This window comes from Humulus lupulus, chromosome 8 (genome assembly GCF_963169125.1).
Source record: "Humulus lupulus chromosome 8, drHumLupu1.1, whole genome shotgun sequence".
Classification (NCBI taxonomy): Eukaryota; Viridiplantae; Streptophyta; class Magnoliopsida; order Rosales; family Cannabaceae; genus Humulus; species Humulus lupulus.
Window position 1 is genome coordinate 1470715 of NC_084800.1, and position 20937 is coordinate 1491651.

The 20937-nt window shown below is 32.6% G+C and overlaps 4 protein-coding genes across 7 annotated transcripts; 3 read left to right on the forward strand and 1 right to left on the reverse strand.

The window, feature by feature from the left end:
- The first annotated feature begins 1036 nt into the window (after positions 1-1036).
- LOC133794069 (cytochrome P450 CYP72A219-like) lies at positions 1037-9518 on the forward strand. 2 transcript variants are annotated; one of them, XM_062231245.1, is made up of 5 exons: positions 1037-1468; positions 3517-3734; positions 3814-4064; positions 4164-4554; positions 8917-9518. In XM_062231245.1, exons 1-5 carry the CDS (start codon positions 1156-1158, stop codon positions 9343-9345), a joined length of 1602 nt encoding a protein of 533 aa, XP_062087229.1. In that variant the 5' UTR covers positions 1037-1155; the 3' UTR covers positions 9346-9518. The 2 variants fall into 2 exon arrangements, with proteins under 2 accessions (XP_062087229.1, XP_062087228.1); XM_062231244.1 differs by lacking the exon at positions 8917-9518 and adding an exon at positions 4641-5213 and having other exon boundaries at positions 1054-1468.
- LOC133794071 (uncharacterized) lies at positions 5453-6691 on the forward strand. The gene is made up of 2 exons (XM_062231248.1): positions 5453-6108; positions 6347-6691. The coding sequence occupies exons 1-2, from the start codon at positions 5778-5780 to the stop codon at positions 6652-6654; spliced, it is 639 nt and encodes a 212-aa protein (XP_062087232.1). The 5' UTR covers positions 5453-5777; the 3' UTR covers positions 6655-6691.
- LOC133794070 (vinorine synthase-like) lies at positions 6765-8345 on the reverse strand. Of its 2 annotated transcripts, none has more exons than XM_062231247.1 (2): positions 7675-8345; positions 6765-7431 (listed from the first exon to the last, which is right to left on the reverse strand). In XM_062231247.1, exons 1-2 carry the CDS (start codon positions 8328-8330, stop codon positions 7014-7016), a joined length of 1074 nt encoding a protein of 357 aa, XP_062087231.1. In that variant the 5' UTR covers positions 8331-8345; the 3' UTR covers positions 6765-7013. The 2 variants fall into 2 exon arrangements, with proteins under 2 accessions (XP_062087231.1, XP_062087230.1); XM_062231246.1 differs by having other exon boundaries at positions 7570-8330.
- A 6574-nt stretch (positions 9519-16092) lies between the features above and the next one.
- Positions 16093-20719, forward strand: LOC133794072 (cytochrome P450 CYP72A219-like). 2 transcript variants are annotated; one of them, XM_062231249.1, is made up of 5 exons: positions 16093-16516; positions 18565-18782; positions 18862-19160; positions 19622-20012; positions 20109-20719. In XM_062231249.1, exons 1-5 carry the CDS (start codon positions 16204-16206, stop codon positions 20535-20537), a joined length of 1650 nt encoding a protein of 549 aa, XP_062087233.1. In that variant the 5' UTR covers positions 16093-16203; the 3' UTR covers positions 20538-20719. The 2 variants fall into 2 exon arrangements, with proteins under 2 accessions (XP_062087233.1, XP_062087234.1); XM_062231250.1 differs by having other exon boundaries at positions 18862-19112.
- Positions 20720-20937: the final 218 nt, after the last annotated feature.

Genomic DNA, 20937 nt, shown 5'->3' on the forward strand with positions numbered 1-20937 from the left:
TGCATTAAATCCATAAATTCACACATAAACCAATTATGCCCTCCCAGTGCACTAATCAAGGCCCTTAAGCCATATTAGTGATTTTGGGTCGTTATAAGTGTCATCTAAAGAGGCTAAATCTGCAAGCGGAAGCAAATTGTGAGAAAAAAGATTATCAATTATAGTAGCAGATTGTGAGATTTTTAAAGGAAAAATCTTCTCATGGAAGATAACATCACGAGAATGAAAAATTTATTGAGTGCAAATATTTAATAAAATATAAGCTTTAGGCATATAGGACACCATACTTCAATACTTTATATCACTAAGCACACCATCAAAATCAATGCACAAGTTGTCTTATTTGTCATCCTTTTCACTTGTCTGTTTTCATTATGTCTTTATCTGTATTTTAATTATTAATTTTTTTGTTTTGTTTTGTTTTGTCTCTTAGTTATTTACTTTATAACTTCTCATTTCTTAACACCTATAGGAAAAAAAAACAATTTAATAGATAAATCTTTATTTTATTTTATTTTTAGAATATATTTATCAAAAACTAATATATATCTTATTATTTGAATTAAATAAATAACTTTTTATTCTAATTTTTTTTCTCACATAGCCACCGCGTAATTAGCTTACTCTCTTATTCTTTTGGGTGACCTCTTCTTCTAAATATATTTGTCATACTAATATTTATATTGTGAATTCATTTATTTTTCCTTATATTTCTCTATTTTGAATGATTTCTTCTTCTCAATATATTTTTGAAATCACACTAATATATTATTTACAAAGATATATTATTCATTATCTTTGTGACGTTGATTTTTATTAGGAGAAAAAGAGAAAGACGATATTGGAAAATATTGAATCAATCCGAGTGAGTAGTTAGATACGTAGGAGTCAAGTATTTGTTGCAATTCTGATTTGTGACGCCACGGCATGCAATGCATGACAGATGGCACGTATTATGACCAGAAGAAATTAATTAAACCAATTAATAATTAATAATTAGTGGATTTTCTCTTCTTCTCCAAAGCACAACCACACAACCAGAATCACTCACTTTCAATTCAAACAGACACACCAGTAGTAGCAGTGTTTCTTAAACTCTATAAATTACTATTCTCTTCCTCAAGTGGTGTACTATTATTAGAAACAAAAATAGAAATGGAAATGGAAATGGTGGAGGTCTCAACAACATCGTCATCATCAGCTGTTGTTGTTGTAGTAGTATTATTAGTCATAATTAGTGTGACATGGTGGTTTTACAGAGTAGTGAATTGGGTGTGGTTGAGGCCTAAAAGGCTTGAAAAGTGCCTCAGAAAACAAGGCCTTCGGGGGAACCCTTACAGGCTTCTGTACGGAGACCTGAAAGATAGCTCTATAATGATCAGCCAAGCCAGGTCCAAACCCATCAATCTCTCAGACGACGTCGTTCCTCGGATATTACCTTTTCCTCATCACACAATCAACAATTATGGTATGTTTTTATATATTAATAATAAATCTTTACTATATATTTCTTAGTTTATTTAAGGAGAATTCTGGCGTGGTACTGTTTAAATAAGTGAGATAAAGGCGTAATTTTAGGTCTAATAAATACTACAGTTGAGGGTTTTATAGTAAATTTAGGTAAGAGTTGTGATTTATTTACGATTATGGACACGTAACTATTTGACTGTTACTAAGTAACTATTATAATTGACTTAGACAAATGTATAATAAAATAACGTAAAATAACTTAACAAAAGCTGAAGCTGTTTTATTTTTTTTATGCGGTATAAGAAATGAATATAATGTGGTGGCAAGTTTTTAATATTAATAATAATAATTTTTAAATGTATTAATTATTGAATGACACATCGCATTACCATTTAGTAGTTAATTTTTGCATTGGCTTTTTATTTTGCATGAATATTGGGCATATTGGTATATGTATTAGCCACGTAAGAAGTTACACATATGGGGTATTTTAGTATTTTTGCACACCCAAAGCTTTCAGATTAAATCCAGTTGTTGAACACAAAAAGTGCACACATCCAACGACTCACATTTAGTGAATGACTAAGTCCTCTCAATAGAACCGAGGGACTTTAGAAGTGCCCTTTATTTAATGCTTGCTTGCACGTCACTGCATGTATGGTAAAATATTTGGTGCTTATTTCATTATTTTTCTCTATATTCTTTCTACATCTCTATTATTATTATTATTAAGAAATTAACTTAGATAAATCACCAAATACGTGTGTAATTTTTTGTCCAGTTTTTTTATGATCGTGTACATTATAGTTATTTAGAGCATTTTGCAAATTTTTTAGAAATTATAAATAATTTATCGTACCAAAAATAAATTTGTTACATTCGTGACTGTTTTTTTAATGAGCTTAGAAAGTAGTCTATATAAATTCTATTTTCGATACTATAAATTATTCAGATTTTTATGATACTTTTTAAATAATTATAATGGACACATTCATTAAAAAAAAGCGTACTAAAAATTATCTAAAGATGAGGTGCCCCGTAGAAGAACCTAACAATTATCAAATTTATTAAAGTGTTGGTCAACTAAATATAAAATTTTTGATAAATGTGTGAACGTCTATATGCATATATAAATATCAAGAAAGTAGAATGCAAATACAAACCTCAAACTATATTCGAAGAAAAACAAGAAAAAGTCTACACATTTTGTTTGACAAAATTTTTTATTTTGCTTATAGTTAATTAAAAGAGTATAAAATAAGAAAAAGTTTTGACTTTTTTTTGTTGGATAACTATTATAGAAATTTTTTAATTTTTTTTATAATGTATTTTTAAAGTGTTTGGATATTAATTAAAAAATATCTTTTATGAGTATATAAATTAGGAATAATAAAATTATTGTAATTTAAAAAATAGTTTATTAAAAAAGTTTTTTTGAAAAAAGCTAAGAATTTTAGTTTCTCCAAAAAAAAAAAAAAAAAAACCGTTTAAATTAAAAAAAAAACACTTTATTTTTTCAACCAAATAATCTCAAAAATATTTTTTAATCTTAGAAGCTAAAAATAGCTTAAAATAAACTAAACCAAACCAGGCCGAATATAATTTGTTACCAGCTAGATTTCATATATTCTAAAATTTTCAGTTGATTGCAAATAAATTATATTCAACTCAAAACAAGCTAGGAGGATAAAATTTACATAGGTCCTTAATTAATATATATATATATAATATTTGTTGTTTATTATATAAAAATATTAATTACTCAAAGGATAAAGTTTCAATAGAAATTAATTGGAGTGATCAAGTGTATGAGAAAGAAGGTGCCTAATTAATTAAGATTAAAAAAAAAGTATTTTTGAGAATTTTAAGTGGGAGATGATTAATTTGGTGCATACCAATTAGTTTAAAACTTAATAGGAACAAATAATTAACCAAAATCGCTACCAATATGTGTGATTTAAACATGTGTATCATCTATAGGTAACTATTTTGATTTTTGATTTGTAAATTAATACGTGTAGAGTGGATCAATTGATTAATGTTCAGGTAAAGATTCATTTATGTGGATTGGACCAATACCAAGAGTGAACATCACAAACCCGGAATATTTGAAAGATATTTTTATGAAAATCGGCGATTTCCCAAAACCACATTCCAATCGACTTTTTCAGTTTCTAGCTAGGGGCCTAGCAGATTATGATGGCCACAAATGGGCCAAACATCGGAAAATTATCAATCCGGCTTTCCACGTCGAGAAGTTAAAGGTATATACATACATATATATCTATACAAGAAACAAGTCAATAAGTACTGCTATATATACTCGATCCATCGTTACTGCAGGATATGGTGCCAGCATTTTATCTAAGCTGCAGTGAAATGTTGAAGAAATGGGGGCAATTAATGGATGGAAGTGCGAAAGAATGTTGTGAGGTAGATGTGTGGCCTTACCTTGAAAATTTGACTGGAGATGTCATTTCTCGGACTGCTTTTGGGAGTAGCTACGAAGAAGCTCGATCCCTTTTCCAACTCCAGAAAGAGCAAGCTCAACTTGTTGTAAAGGCCATGCAATCTGTTTATGTTCCCGGATGGAGGTCGTACACATCATAATTAATATATATATATTATTCTTTTCATTTTGGATATATAAAACACAAAATTAAATAACTCTTTTTCACGATGATCTCTTTTAGATTTGTGCCAACAAAGATGAACAAGAGGATGAAACAAATCGACAGTCAAGTACGAACTGTTTTGAAGGACTTGATCAATAAAAGAGAGATTGCAATGAAAGCCGGAGAAGCTCCCAACGATGACTTGTTAGGCATACTCATGGAGTCCAATCTCAAGGAGATTCAGGCACATGGGAACAACAACAACGTTGGACTTAGTATTAGAGATGTGATTGAGGAATGTAAGTTGTTTTACTTTGCTGGCCAAGAGACCACATCGGTCTTACTCGTTTGGACTATGGTCATGTTAAGTAGGTTTCCTCATTGGCAAGCTCGCGCTAGAGATGAGGTTTTGCAAGTCTTTGGCGATAACACTACTCCGGACTATGATGGCCTAGCACGCCTCAAAGTTGTACGTACATATGGATATTTATATGTGTTTACTACTTAAATTTCTCCATGTGTATATAATCTTATCGATCATGCATGCATATGCAGGTTACTATGATTTTTTACGAAGTTCTAAGGCATTATCCACCCGTAGTTTTGCTGGTTCGAACTGTTGACAAGCAAACACAGCTTGGAAATTTGTCACTGCCAGCAGGGGTACAAGTGTCATTACCCACCATCCTTGTCCACCATGATACCGAGCTGTGGGGAGAAGATGCCAAGGAGTTCAAGCCGGAGAGGTTCGCAGAAGGAGTTTCCAAGGCCACCAAAGGCCAGGTTTCCTTCTTGCCCTTCGGCTGGGGGCCTCGCATTTGCATCGGCCAAAACTTTGCCTTGGCAGAAGCCAAAATGGCCATGGCCTTGATTCTACGACGCTTCACTTTTGAGCTCTCACCTTCCTATACTCATGCTCCTGCAACCGTTGTTACCCTTCAGCCACAATATGGTGCTCACCTAATTCTACATAAATTAACGTAATTAGTTGTACCTCTATCCTGTATATATGCATATACAGGATATGTTTATGAATATGTATAGGTGTGAGTCGTACTCATAGTTTGTACCAAACTTCATCTTTGATCGTGAGCTATTTGAAATACATTTTCAGAAAGTTCTTATTCATTTTCCACATTCTATCACATAATATTACAATATTTTTAAAAGACATATGAAAAAAATAATATAATAAACAAATATAAATTATATGTTTATGTATATGTTTAAGTCGTACTCATATAACTATATATATTTTGTATGACTATTTATATTTATATATATGTATAGTATTATAAATACAAACGTTTATAAGTCTGCTGTATAAAAATATGTCATAAATACAATTTATTATAATACAACAAAAATTATAATACAGTAGAATACGGGCTACCAAACATACCTATATGAGCAACTGCACCACCATTTTTTAAATAAATCTCAACGTTGCCCCCACAGAGACAACTTTGCTTATTTTATTCTAACAAATATCACTCCACGTCATCATTTGACCCTCTCATTTCCAAGCTACGATCCTGAAGTTGATATAAATGATTGTTTTGTGGATATGTATGACTATACTACAATAGAACACATAAAAAGTTACTTCAAAATTGATAATGAGAATAACATTAACTTTTTTTTGAAGATACTCCTTTCTCTTTCTCTGTTCTCAGCTCGAGGGCTGGTGCTATGGTGAAGACAAGGGTTAAGGTGCAGGGGAAGCTTAAATCGACTCAGAAGAAGAGGAAAAAACGTGGGCCAGTTTCCACAGCTGATGTTCACAAAACGAAATCCATGGCTGCAGTTCTTGGAATTGAACCAATTCATTTCTCTGATGAAGAAACTGGTATTGAGGAGAATGAAGTTGAGCGGGACCTAGACATTGCTGATCTCCAGAAGGAAGGAGTTGATCTTTCTCCCAAATCGACTTTGCAAGATCTACAGCAGCAGCAGGAGATACGAGAGGTTTTCTCGAATTTCTTGGTTGCATCGAAGAAATGTTTACGAGAGGTTAATCAAGGTAAGAATCCGAACCCACCTATTCTGAGATCTGGAAACATTGTTCAGAATTTAAATCCTAAATTTGCTGGTATTATGACCAGAAGAAATTAATTAAACCAAATTAATAATTAATAATGTGGATTTTCTCTTCTTCTCCAAAGCACAACCACACAAACAGAATCACTCACTAATTCAAACAGACACATCAGTAGTAGCAGTGTTTCTTAAACTCTATAAATTACTATTCTCTTCCTCAGGTGGTGTACTATTATTAGAAACAGAAATAGAAATGGAAGTGGAAATGGAAATGGAAATGGTGGAGGTCTCAACAACATCGTCATCATCAGTTGTTGTTGTTGTTGCAGTAGTAGTATTATTAGTCATAATTAGTATTATTAGTCTTTCTGATTTGTCATCTGGTAATATTAATTTTTTTCCTACTTATATGCATTATTCTTCTGTTACTAACCTTGTTTCTCCGGCCACTGTTGTCCGTGTTCTTATAATACAGGGCCTCTTCAAGCATATATGTCATCACTCAAAATTGGTGATAATAAATGTATAGTTTTCTATGTTTTTTATTATTATGCATGTTTTTATTATATTGGGCCTCATCAAGCAAATTATACAAGTCATATAAATTAACTTTTTTTAGTTGATAGACGAAATCAAAGCTAATGGAATTACAAACTAATGATGTTTTTCATAAAATTTCAATAAATTAATGAGCTATATGATAATTCCCTTTTTGCATCACATGTGACGCACAACTATCATTTTTTTTAAAAAAAGAAAAGAAGAACATACTTTATTTATTTTTTGACAAAAAAGAAGAACATACTTTAATGTCACATGTTTTCTTTAGAATTCAACCATCTACTGATAACAAAAACTAAAGAAAAGCCTCACTTTTTTTTCCCCTTGCTAAGTACTTGAGACAAATGAAAGGAACTCATCGTCGATTTCAAGCCTTGCCATATCATCTTTCTCCAAGTCAATATAAACTTCGATTCCATCACACGTTTTAGTGTCCATGAAAACAATAAAATTCTTGAACGGTAGAGGAACTTTCCCTACCCAAGATGGCTTTCCCCAACCAAAATCCTGATACAGAGAAAATCTACAAAAACTTGTGAAGTTAAGAGGAACTACGTCTCCTTTGGCGAATTCCACAGCATGTTCTTTTAAGAAACTCAACCCTTGATCAACACCCTCTTGCAGATTCTTCACGTGCTCTTTGCCACTGCCATTAATCATTAGCTCTCTCATCGCTTGCCTCGCAATTCCATCATAACTATCCTTATCTTCATAATTGATTTCATCTAAAGCTTTAACAAATACCCTGGACAGGTTCCCGAAGGAGTTATCATGGAGTGGAGGGTCAATCCTTGAACGAAGATTAAATGAATGAGTAACAATATAGAGCTTTTTATGATGATCATGATCAAGATAAAACCCCATTTGAGTTGAAGCTATGTACCGAGCATATATGAAAGCAGACAAGGCCTCCACACGTGAAGGGATTCTAGTTTTGTCCCTAAATTTTTCTTTAAGAGCCTCTAGTTTAGATGATTCAAACACAAACCTTTTTGTTATGACATTCTTCATCAAGAAATTGACTTTTGGATCGTCAACGACTTGTTCAACATCCTTTGGTGGAAAATGTGTGGCAGATACAAACTGTGGTGAAACCGCATTCGAGTCCTCATCATCGCCTCCACCACGAGTAGCAGCTGCCCAGAATTTGAGGAACATCAAAGTTGATAAAGCGTCCTCAATTTTGTGACTAAAACGAGAACCAATTGCTACCCCACCACAGCTGAAGATATTGAGTTGGATGCCAAGTAGTATATCAACCTTATCATCTAGCTCAAAAGGAATGAACTTGTGGAGATCATGGGGATCTGGATTTTGAACAACATCCGACAGCTCACAATTGACTTGTGCTTCCAAAAAAGGGATGCCCTCGTCGTTGCAATTGACAAATAGATCATCATCTTTTAGTCGTCCGGCTAATGGATAATACCGGCTTAAGACATGGGATAAGGATTTCTTAAGCTTGTGGGATATTTCAGTAACACTTTGGCTTTCAGAATTGTGTGGAAAGAACATAACAAAAGATATGTGATTATGGCCATGTAGTTGGTCTAGGAAGGAGAGTTGGTAATTGCGAAGGGGACTGGGAGTGGGGTAGCATGGTTTAATAATCTCTTTGGAGAGTATTTCAACTTCAAACTTCATCTCTCTTTGAGCTAATAATCTCTAACTCAAAAAATAAAGATGGAAAAAGTTGTTCGTTTGTAACCATTTGTTTTTCATTATCATTGGACTTATATACATCATACATGTTGGATATATCCTATAAAGACAAATAATCAACCAACCACCACGTAATTGACAGATGTGCCTAAATGTCACGTCTAACCTAATACGCATATTTTGTAATGTTAAGAGTGATAACACAGGGCTGGAGAATCAAAATGGCTGTCAGCCATTAAATAATATCCTTTTTTTAACTAATCAGCAATGCCTCAATCATATATATCATACAATTTCGAAAGTCAACGAATGTAGTTTCGTATCTTTAATGTATTAATATTCTCACGTTTGAAAATTTAAATACGTGTGGACATTGGCAAGCTCGCGCTAGAGATGAGGTTTTGCAAGTCTTTGGCGATAACACTACTCCGGACTATGATGGCCTAGCACGCCTCAAAGTTGTACGTACATATGGCCCGGATTATATTTATACATATGTACTACTTAATAAATTTCTCTATGTGTATATAATCTTATGATCAACCATGGATGCATCGTGCATATGCAGGTTACTATGATTTTTTACGAAGTTCTAAGGCTTTATCCACCCGTAGTTTTGCTGGTTCGAACTGTTGACAAGCAAACACAGCTTGGAAATTTGTCACGGCCAGCAGGGGTACAAGTGTCCTTACCCACCATCCTTGTCCACCATGATACCGAGCTGTGGGGAGAAGATGCCAAGGAGTTCAAGCCGGAGAGGTTCGCAGAAGGAGTTTCCAAGGCCACCAAAGGCCAGGTTTCCTTCTTGCCCTTCGGCTGGGGGCCTCGCATCTGCATCGGCCAAAACTTTGCCTTGGCTGAAGCCAAAATGGCCATGGCCTTGATTCTACAACGCTTCACTTTTGAGCTCTCACCTTCCTATGCTCATGCTCCTGCAACCGTTGTTACCCTTCAGCCACAATATGGTGCTCACCTAATTCTACATAAATTAACGTAATATTAGTTGTACCTCTATCCTATTCATATGCATATACCACTATATGTTTATGTATATGTATATATATATATGTGTGTTTATACTGCTAGCTTTGTATAGCTTGATGCTACTATACAACACATAAACAGTTGCTTGAAAATTAATAATGAGAATAGCCTTTACATTTTTACTCATTCACATTTTATTGATATATTAAATAAAATTAGTTTTAATTTTAAAATTCATCTTGGTTATTTTTTTATAAATTTTTTAGTTATTTTATTACAATTAAATATTTGTATAATTTTGCTGTAAAAAAGTAATTTGAATATTTAAATGTAACAAACTATAGAATTTAGGTAGTTTAGCTGCAATAACTTAGTAAAAACTTAACTAAGTCAGGGGTGGGTGGTAACTACACTCTGTTTTGATTATTTGGTAGCTTGCTTCAATTAACTTTTTTTTTCTTTCTTTCTTTTCTACAACCCTTTATAATTTTAACAAATTGATCTAAACTTAATTGGAGCTGCACCCAAATAAATTATCCAGAAGCACTCAGTACAACTTATAATCGAGGTTTCCCACATACTGATCAACTTAATTGATCTAATGTATAATATTAAACTAATATAAATCAATTCATATGACATAAAGGTTACACTTTGTATTTTATTGACAAAACTAATACTAAGAGATGTCTTGTACTAAATGAGTATCTGTCTATGTCTACGTTGCTGAATGTGAATTATTAATTGATTGTAATAATAATAATAATTAAGTATTTGCCTCTTAATTAATTTATAGAATTATTCATTTTCCAAAAAACAAATGTTATATCTTGTATTAGCACTACGGGGGTAAGTCAAGGCCCATGGTTTGGTCCAACCAAGGCCCAGTTACTGATTCTGATTTTACTAGTGTATTTTTGAAACTATTAATAACCCTCCCTCCCTTACTAATTTTTTCTACACTTTAGTTACTACTAGTGTATTTTTGAAACTATTAATATAAATGTGTTTAAATTTATCTCGGCTTCTAATATTAAAAAATTCCATATGACAGATGGCAACGATTATGAGCAGAAGAAAATCTGTGTCGTTTTTCCCTTCCACCTCTTTAATTTTTCCCATCTCATGTGTCGTTTTCTTCTGACTGGAAGTGTTAGTGTACGCGTCGTCCAATTCGAAGTTGGGAAATTGTCTGTCATTAATTAAATACCAGCTAGCTAGCAGGAATACAAGTCTCATTACCCACTTGCCATCCTTGTTCACCCTGCCAACTTTCCTTCTTAATTTCCAAAATTGAACCCAAATGTTTTTAGTACAGTTTTTTAATTGACTTAATTTTTATTTTTGTATGAATTATTTAATAATAAATAGAAATTCAAGTTAATTTCTACTGAAACAACTCATTATTGCTCTTATGAACTTGTATTAATATTATTCTACGTTGTCAAGTAATATATATAGGGTGGGGACGACCTATTATTACTATATTATTAGACCATCTCCAAGGATTAATCTGTAATATTTAATTTTACTAAATTAGTATAATATATTAATTAAATTATAGTCAATAATTTTAATATATATATATTGTTTAACTTTTATTATTGAGTATATATTAGTGGAAAGAAAAGAAAAAAGTATGTTGTTTAAAAGTCAAAAAAGTATATTATATGGCTAGCTATGACTATTACTAGAGAATTTGATTCCTTTTCTTAGAAGTATTTTAAATATGTCGCAGTAAGGGAGAGGAAGAGGAAAAATTGAAATTGGATTTTGCTCTACTTTAGATTCGATCTACTTAATTGTCTTTGTTGTTGGTAGGAATTGAGGCAAGTTGAGGCAAGTTTGCTGATAACTCTACAAAATAGAGTTATTTTACCACTTTTTATGTGCTAATTGTTGCTTAATTCTTGAGTTTTTAAATAATTTATTAAGTTTTTAAGTAATTTTGAATTTATTAGTCTTATCATGATTTTATATACTTTTGTGTGTTTTTATAATTATTTTGTTGTAAAATGTTGTGGTTAATTATTTGAATTATTGTTGTTTAATTTGAGGTAAAAAAAATGTTGTATTATTGAACTTAAATATTAAATATAAATAAAGTTTTAATTAATATTTTCATAAAACTTATGTTATATTTGATTATTGAAAATATTTAGTTATAATTTAATTTATGTTTTTTTTTTATAGGAAATATGTTGTATTTTCGGGCTATTGAAAAGCAAGAGAAAGAAAGGAAAATGATATTTTTGAAGAGGAAGTAACAAAAAATTGGCACAAGGCCCAATCTCTTCAGCATTGCCCACAGGCCCATCACGCGAAGCCCACTAGCTCCTTCAGCTTTCTCTCCAAATTCGACCCAGCAGGCATCTCATTTGCCAGCCACGCCTGAAGCAAGCTGCCCCAGCCATTCTCCAAGCAGCAATCAGCCTCCACCTTCAACTCTCCCACTGCTGCCACGTGTCCACCAAAGTCACCCAAGCTTCAGTCATCAACACAACATTCAGCACCTCACATATGCACTCAACCCTTCAGCATCAATGCATCCTTCGGCCCTGCCTCCAACGCCCAGCAGCCCATTTGGGCCGAAGACACCTGCAAGCCCAAACCGTGGGCCTGCCTTCTCCTCTGCCTTCTGCTGCAGCTCACTCACAGCTCCCACCTGCCACAAATCAGCCAGCCACTTTGCCATGCATGCCATTTTTTTCTTGAGCCCATAATTTGTACTCTTGTCCTTTATATTCAAAAATGCAACTTTTTACCCCATTTTCTACACATTTTACCTCAAAACATAATTATTATACCCTATAATTTACCTCTATTTGCCATATTATAATTAATTAAATTAATTTAATCAATTTAATTAATTTAAATTGATTATTTTAATACCTCATTTTTTGCTATAAATAAGGGATTTGGGGTGTCATGTTTTAGGGGGGAAGAGGAGGTTACTATATCATAATTTCTACACATTCAAAACATCTCTATTCTCTTCATCTTTTTCTTCTTTTTGGTTATTTTCTATGTATTTATAGAGGAAATTTTGGGGGCTTCTCCTCCAAATTTTCCTATTTATGTTTGTAATTTTTAGTTTGTATTTGCTATTCTAGTTATGTGTTTCTAATCTCTTTAAGATTATTAAGGTGATGATGAAACAATGTGTAACTAGATAGTGTTTATTTTGTATCTTGATTTCCCATTTTGTGCAACAAAGTTTATGGAATTTTCTTCTTCAAATATCTTCTTTCATCTTAAATATCATGTATTTTGGATTGTTAGCACATATTTGCACTTTGTTCTTCATTAGTGCATAAACATAATATTCTTTGTGTAAGATGTGTCATTAAATTGTACACATCCATGCTTAGAACAAAAGTATCATGTTTTTCCTTATAAATAATGTTCATTGATTTATTTGTTATTTCATTAGATTGATTTACACTAAATGCTTTGAAATTATATCTTTGAAAAGTGAAGAAAAATCTTATATTTTTGGAAGAAATTTGTGCTTAAAATTATAAATCTATTTAGAAAATGATAGTTTGATTTATCTTAACTATCACTAAAACTTGGGAATCAATATACTTATAAATATTATTGAACTTATATTTTGTGGATTCTAATCCTTAATAATCTTATTTTACCATCTTGCTTTCTAATATTAATTTATGTTATATATATTGTCTTTAATTTCTTTATTATTATCTTTTATTTTATTTTTATTATACAAAAATCCTATCAATCTTTGGAACTAGGTTAGAATTTATTAATTTTGGTTTAAAATAGTTTTCTTTTCGATTTTAGCCAACTCCTTTGGGTTCGATCTCGTGCTTACACGAACACTATATTCCATATACGATTCGTGCGCTTGTGAGTTATAAATATTTAAAACATACCCGTTTTGGGTCCATCATTTGCACTTGCCTTTACCTGCACCACATATCACCCCTGAGCCAAGACCCAGCAAGAAAACATAATACACATCTCAACAATCATAACAAGAGTATAATTCATTAAGCATGATCAAACACTTAACATTCCACATTAACCACATAGCATGTAATCAGAATCAACGATACTACCAATCATTAATAACAGTCGAATCACACAATAACTAGGACCGACAACTTAGGCCGCACCCTCTGTTTACCCCACTGACTCTGGCCTGCTTAAATCGAGCTCAGTGCATAATAAGCTGTCCTCGGCTACCAGTGGCCGAGCCGCGCCCTGTGCGCAATTGTAACCTTTGACACTCTTAGGTCGTTGGTTTACTATTTACATGACATAATACCATCCTTTTCAAAGCATACATATTAGGGAACCCTTAGTCCTATTACAAATACACAACCAGGTGCAGTTTTCTTACCTTTGGCTTCCAAGTGAACTAGTTATGAGCGATGCTCCTTGAGCGCGATCCGATTCCTGAGCCCTAGCTTAGCACCTAGTCACAACCAAGATAAAGGATACCATCAACAATCTTAAATGAGCTTCTAGATAAAGTTCTAGTCTCCGGAACATTGAACTTCACCAAACATGGTAAAAGATTCAATCCCGAGCACCCTAGGTTAAATTTCCAAGCCTAGAATCTCAAAATCCCAAAATTCCTTAAGGGTCGCGGCATTAGCCACCCATTTCGCGACATGGCCCCAACTAGAGGCCTCCCAATGCCCAAAAACAGGTAAGGGCCACGGCCCTACTCAGACCATGCCGCGGCCCGCCCTCCTTCCTCAGCACCCATCAGCTTCGAAGGGTCGCGGCTCACCAAGAACTATGCCGCGGCCCGACCCCTTCGAACCCAGAAAAACCTCCATTTTGACTCCCAAACCTCATGCAAACTCACTCAAAACTACCCCAATTCCACAACTCAATTATCCAAAAAATTCCCACAAGATTCCAGCAACACAACCCAACTGAAAACTAAACTAGAAACCCATCAAAAACCTACTTCAATCACTGAAACTTTCTAACTCAAGAACTCAAAACCCAGCCATGGAAACACTATAACTCAACCTTTAAACCTTAAATTAGAGCTTACCTCAGCTGCAGAACCAATCCTCCAAGAGCTTTCTTGCCTAACTTCCAAGGTTCCAGCCTCAATTTAATCTTCAAATCAAAAAACCCAAAACCTCTTAGAACATGCCCAAAAACACAGAATTTCAACCACATAAAATGGAATTCAATGCTTACCTCAACCTTGGTTAAGTTCCTTTGATAACCCTTGAGCTAATCCTCTAAACTCCAGCTTCAATTCTTAGAATTCCAGCCAAGACCACTAAGTTTCTGTGTTTTTCTTTGGGAGAGAAAGAGAGAAAGGAAGAGAGGGTCGGTTTGCTATATTCCACAGTTTTCTAAAATCTTCTTAAGTCTATCATTAAGCAATTAAGTTAATCCCAAGGCTCGGGGTACCGGAAACGTCCCCGAGGGCAAAATGGTAAAATTCCTCAATATTCCCACCTAGACTTCCTAACCTCAAATATATCTCCAATTATTTATTTTCATAACCTGGTAATCTAAATAACCACCTGATACCTGAAATACCCATTGACTTGTCCAAAGTCAAACATTAGGCCCCGTTGTGACTTTCCCGCTATCCAGCTCCCTAGGATCGCCTCAAGTCGCCTGCTGCAGATTTACCCACATTATAATGTGGTTCTCACAAGTATAACATTTAAATCACATTTATATTTATATAATCATACAAGTATGCTTATCATGCATTAAATCCATAAATTCACACATAAACCAATTATGCCCTCCCAGTGCACTAATCAAGGCCCTTAAGCCATATTAGTGATTTTGGGTCGTTATAAGTGTCATCTAAAGAGGCTAAATCTGCAAGCGGAAGCAAATTGTGAGAAAAAAGATTATCAATTATAGTAGCAGATTGTGAGATTTTTAAAGGAAAAATCTTCTCATGGAAGATAACATCACGAGAATGAAAAATTTATTGAGTGCAAATATTTAATAAAATATAAGCTTTAGGCATATAGGACACCATACTTCAATACTTTATATCACTAAGCACACCATCAAAATCAATGCACAAGTTGTCTTATTTGTCATCCTTTTCACTTGTCTGTTTTCATTATGTCTTTATCTGTATTTTAATTATTAATTTTTTTGTTTTGTTTTGTTTTGTCTCTTAGTTATTTACTTTATAACTTCTCATTTCTTAACACCTATAGGAAAAAAAAACAATTTAATAGATAAATCTTTATTTTATTTTATTTTTAGAATATATTTATCAAAAACTAATATATATCTTATTATTTGAATTAAATAAATAACTTTTTATTCTAATTTTTTTTCTCACATAGCCACCGCGTAATTAGCTTACTCTCTTATTCTTTTGGGTGACCTCTTCTTCTAAATATATTTGTCATACTAATATTTATATTGTGAATTCATTTATTTTTCCTTATATTTCTCTATTTTGAATGATTTCTTCTTCTCAATATATTTTTGAAATCACACTAATATATTATTTACAAAGATATATTATTCATTATCTTTGTGACGTTGATTTTTATTAGGAGAAAAAGAGAAAGACGATATTGGAAAATATTGAATCAATCCGAGTGAGTAGTTAGATACGTAGGAGTCAAGTATTTGTTGCAATTCTGATTTGTGACGCCACGGCATGCAATGCATGACAGATGGCACGTATTATGACCAGAAGAAATTAATTAAACCAATTAATAATTAATAATTAGTGGATTTTCTCTTCTTCTCCAAAGCACAACCACACAACCAGAATCACTCACTTTCAATTCAAACAGACACACCAGTAGTAGCAGTGTTTCTTAAACTCTATAAATTACTATTCTCTTCCTCAAGTGGTGTACTATTATTAGAAACAAAAATAGAAATGGAAATGGAAATGGTGGAGGTCTCAACAACATCGTCATCATCAGCTGTTGTTGTTGTAGTAGTATTATTAGTCATAATTAGTGTGACATGGTGGTTTTACAGAGTAGTGAATTGGGTGTGGTTGAGGCCTAAAAGGCTTGAAAAGTGCCTCAGAAAACAAGGCCTTCGGGGGAACCCTTACAGGCTTCTGTACGGAGACCTGAAAGATAGCTCTATAATGATCAGCCAAGCCAGGTCCAAACCCATCAATCTCTCAGACGACGTCGTTCCTCGGATATTACCTTTTCCTCATCACACAATCAACAATTATGGTATGTTTTTATATATTAATAATAAATCTTTACTATATATTTCTTAGTTTATTTAAGGAGAATTCTGGCGTGGTACTGTTTAAATAAGTGAGATAAAGGCGTAATTTTAGGTCTAATAAATACTACAGTTGAGGGTTTTATAGTAAATTTAGGTAAGAGTTGTGATTTATTTACGATTATGGACACGTAACTATTTGACTGTTACTAAGTAACTATTATAATTGACTTAGACAAATGTATAATAAAATAACGTAAAATAACTTAACAAAAGCTGAAGCTGTTTTATTTTTTTTATGCGGTATAAGAAATGAATATAATGTGGTGGCAAGTTTTTAATATTAATAATAATAATTTTTAAATGTATTAATTATTGAATGACACATCGCATTACCATTTAGTAGTTAATTTTTGCATTGGCTTTTTATTTTGCATGAATATTGGGCATATTGGTATATGTATTAGCCACGTAAGAAGTTACACATATGGGGTATTTTAGTATTTTTGCACACCCAAAGCTTTCAGATTAAATCCAGTTGTTGAACACAAAAAGTGCACACATCCAACGACTCACATTTAGTGAATGACTAAGTCCTCTCAATAGAACCGAGGGACTTTAGAAGTGCCCTTTATTTAATGCTTGCTTGCACGTCACTGCATGTATGGTAAAATATTTGGTGCTTATTTCATTATTTTTCTCTATATTCTTTCTACATCTCTATTATTATTATTATTAAGAAATTAACTTAGATAAATCACCAAATACGTGTGTAATTTTTTGTCCAGTTTTTTTATGATCGTGTACATTATAGTTATTTAGAGCATTTTGCAAATTTTTTAGAAATTATAAATAATTTATCGTACCAAAAATAAATTTGTTACATTCGTGACTGTTTTTTTAATGAGCTTAGAAAGTAGTCTATATAAATTCTATTTTCGATACTATAAATTATTCAGATTTTTATGATACTTTTTAAATAATTATAATGGACACATTCATTAAAAAAAAGCGTACTAAAAATTATCTAAAGATGAGGTGCCCCGTAGAAGAACCTAACAATTATCAAATTTATTAAAGTGTTGGTCAACTAAATATAAAAATTTTGATAAATGTGTGAACGTCTATATGCATATATAAATATCAAGAAAGTAGAATGCAAATACAAACCTCAAACTATATTCGAAGAAAAACAAGAAAAAGTCTACACATTTTGTTTGACAAAATTTTTTATTTTGCTTATAGTTAATTAAAAGAGTATAAAATAAGAAAAAGTTTTGACTTTTTTTTGTTGGATAACTATTATAGAAATTTTTTAATTTTTTTTATAATGTATTTTTAAAGTGTTTGGATATTAATTAAAAAATATCTTTTATGAGTATATAAATTAGGAATAATAAAATTATTGTAATTTAAAAAATAGTTTATTAAAAAAGTTTTTTTGAAAAAAGCTAAGAATTTTAGTTTCTCCAAAAAAAAAAAAAAAAAAACCGTTTAAATTAAAAAAAAAACACTTTATTTTTTCAACCAAATAATCTCAAAAATATTTTTTAATCTTAGAAGCTAAAAATAGCTTAAAATAAACTAAACCAAACCAGGCCGAATATAATTTGTTACCAGCTAGATTTCATATATTCTAAAATTTTCAGTTGATTGCTAATAAATTATCTTCAACTCAAAACAAGCTAGAAGGATAAAATTTACATAGGTCCTTAATTAATATATATATATATAATATTTGTTGTTTATTATATAAAAATATTAATTACTCAAAGGATAAAGTTTCAATAGAAATTAATTGGAGTGATCAAGTGTATGAGAAAGAAGGTGCCTAATTAATTAAGATTAAAAAAAAAGTATTTTTGAGAATTTTAAGTGGGAGATGATTAATTTGGTGCATACCAATTAGTTTAAAACTTAATAGGAACAAATAATTAACCAAAATCGCTACCAATATGTGTGATTTAAACATGTGTATCATCTATAGGTAACTATTTTGATTTTTGATTTGTAAATTAATACGTGTAGAGTGGATCAATTGATTAATGTTCAGGTAAAGATTCATTTATGTGGATTGGACCAATACCAAGAGTTCACATCACAAACCCGGAATATTTGAAAGATATTTTTATGAAAATCGGCGATTTCCCAAAACCACATTCCAATCGACTTTTTCAGTTTCTAGCTACGGGTCTAGCAGATTATGATGGCCACAAATGGGCCAAACATCGGAAAATTATCAATCCCGCTTTCCACGTCGAGAAGTTAAAGGTATATACATACATATATATCTATACAAGAAACAAGTCAATAAGTACTGCTATATATACTCGATCCATCGTTACTGCAGGATATGGTGCCAGCATTTTATCTAAGCTGCAGTGAAATGTTGAAGAAATGGGAGCAATTAATGGATGGAAGTGGGAAAGAATGTTGTGAGGTAGACGTGTGGCCTTACCTTGAAAATATGACTGGAGACGTCATTTCTCGAACTGCTTTTGGGAGTAGCTACGAAGAAGCTCGATCCCTTTTCCAACTCCAGAGAGAGCAAGCTCAACTTGTTGGGAAAGCCATGCAGTCTGTTTATGTTCCTGGATGGAGGTACATGTATATCATACACATACATATATATATAGGACACTCTCACAGGTGATTCACTTTAAGCCCCAAGCCCTACTAGTGGGCTCTAAGTCTTTTCGACCATTGAACAATTTTCAGTATGATTTTTTTTTTATGACCATGTATATTGTAGCTATTTAGAGCATCAGCATGATTTTAAAATTTTTTTGAATAATTTAGAGTAGGTTCAAATATATTGTTGTACGCATGATTAATTTTTTTTGTATGTACGTAAAAAATAACATGTTTTAACCTAGTTTTCGGTACTGTAAATGATTTGGAATTTTCTGAAAATTTACATAATGCTCTAAACAACTAGAATATACATGGTTATAAAAAATATAATGTTTAAAACTGTTCACGAGTTAAGAATACTGAAAAGCTCTACTAAGATTTAAAGTGAAGCCGAAAAGTAGAAATTTCTCCTATATATATGTTGGATATATAAAGCACAAAATTAAATGACTCTTTTTCACGATGATCTCTTTTAGATTTGTGCCAACAAAGATGAACAAGAAGATGAAACAAATCGACAGTCAAGTACGAACTCTTTTGAAGGACTTGATCAATAAGAGAGAGATTGCGATGAAAGCCGGAGAAGCTCCCAACGATGACTTGTTAGGCATACTCATGGAGTCCAATTTCAAAGAGATTCAGGAACATGGGAACAACAAGAACGTTGGACTGAGTATTAGCGATGTCATTGAGGAATGTAAGCTCTTTTACTTTGCTGGCCAAGAGACCACATCGGTCTTACTCGTTTGGACTATGGTCATGTTAAGTAGGTTTCCTCATTGGCAAGCTCGCGCTAGAGATGAGGTTTTGCAAGTCTTTGGCGATAACACTACTCCGGACTATGACGGCCTAGCACGCCTCAAAGTTGTAAGTACAAATGGATATTTATATGTATTTGCTACTTAAATTTCTCTATGAGTATATAATCTTATCGATCATGCCTGCATGCATATGCATGTGCAGGTTACTATGATTTTTTACGAAGTTCTAAGGCATTATCCACCCGTAGTTTTGCTGGTTCGAACTGTTGACAAGCAAACACAGCTTGGAAATTTGTCACTGCCAGCAGGGGTACAAGTGTCATTACCCACCATCCTTGTCCACCATGATACCGAGCTGTGGGGAGAAGATGCCAAGGAGTTCAAGCCGGAGAGGTTCGCAGAAGGAGTTTCCAAGGCCACCAAAGGCCAGGTTTCCTTCTTGCCCTTCGGCTGGGGGCCTCGCATTTGCATCGGCCAAAACTTTGCCTTGGCAGAAGCCAAAATGGCCATGGCCTTGATTCTACGACGCTTCACTTTTGAGCTCTCACCTTCCTATACTCATGCTCCTGCAACCGTTGTTACCCTTCAGCCACAATATGGTGCTCACCTAATTCTACATAAATTAACGTAATTAGTTGTACCTCTATCCTGTATATATGCATATACAGGATATGTTTATGAATATGTATATGTATATATATATATATGTGTGTGTGTTTATACTGCTAGCTTTGTATAGCTTGATGCTACTAGACAACACATAAAAAGTTGCTTGAAAATTAATAATGAGAATAGCATTTACATTTTTACTCATTCACATTTTATTGATATATTAAATAAACTTATTTTTAATTTTAAAATTCATCTAGGTTATTTTTTATAATTTTTTTAGTTATTTTATCATAATTAAATATTAATTTTTAACTATTTGTATAATTTTTCTGTAAAAAAAGTAATTTAAATATTTAAATGTAACAAACTATAAAATTTAGGTAGTTTCGCTTCAATAACTTAGTGAAAACTTAACTAAA

Coding starts and splice junctions, on each gene's coding strand:
- LOC133794069 (XM_062231245.1), top strand. CDS start 1,156: ATGGAAATGGAAATGGTGGAGGTCTCAACAACATCGTCATCATCAGCT. Junction 1,469..3,516: donor TCACACAATCAACAATTATG/GTATGTTTTTAT, acceptor ATTAATGTTCAG/GTAAAGATTCATTTATGTGG. Junction 3,735..3,813: donor TCCACGTCGAGAAGTTAAAG/GTATATACATAC, acceptor TCGTTACTGCAG/GATATGGTGCCAGCATTTTA.
- LOC133794071 (XM_062231248.1), top strand. CDS start 5,778: ATGGTGAAGACAAGGGTTAAGGTGCAGGGGAAGCTTAAATCGACTCAG. Junction 6,109..6,346: donor TTTACGAGAGGTTAATCAAG/GTAAGAATCCGA, acceptor TCTCTTCCTCAG/GTGGTGTACTATTATTAGAA.
- LOC133794070 (XM_062231246.1), bottom strand. CDS start 8,330: ATGAAGTTTGAAGTTGAAATACTCTCCAAAGAGATTATTAAACCATGC. Junction 7,432..7,569: donor TCTGCTTTCATATATGCTCG/GTACATAGCTTC, acceptor GAACCTGTCCAG/GGTATTTGTTAAAGCTTTAG.
- LOC133794072 (XM_062231249.1), top strand. CDS start 16,204: ATGGAAATGGAAATGGTGGAGGTCTCAACAACATCGTCATCATCAGCT. Junction 18,783..18,861: donor TCCACGTCGAGAAGTTAAAG/GTATATACATAC, acceptor TCGTTACTGCAG/GATATGGTGCCAGCATTTTA. Junction 19,161..19,621: donor TATATAGGACACTCTCACAG/GTGATTCACTTT, acceptor GATCTCTTTTAG/ATTTGTGCCAACAAAGATGA.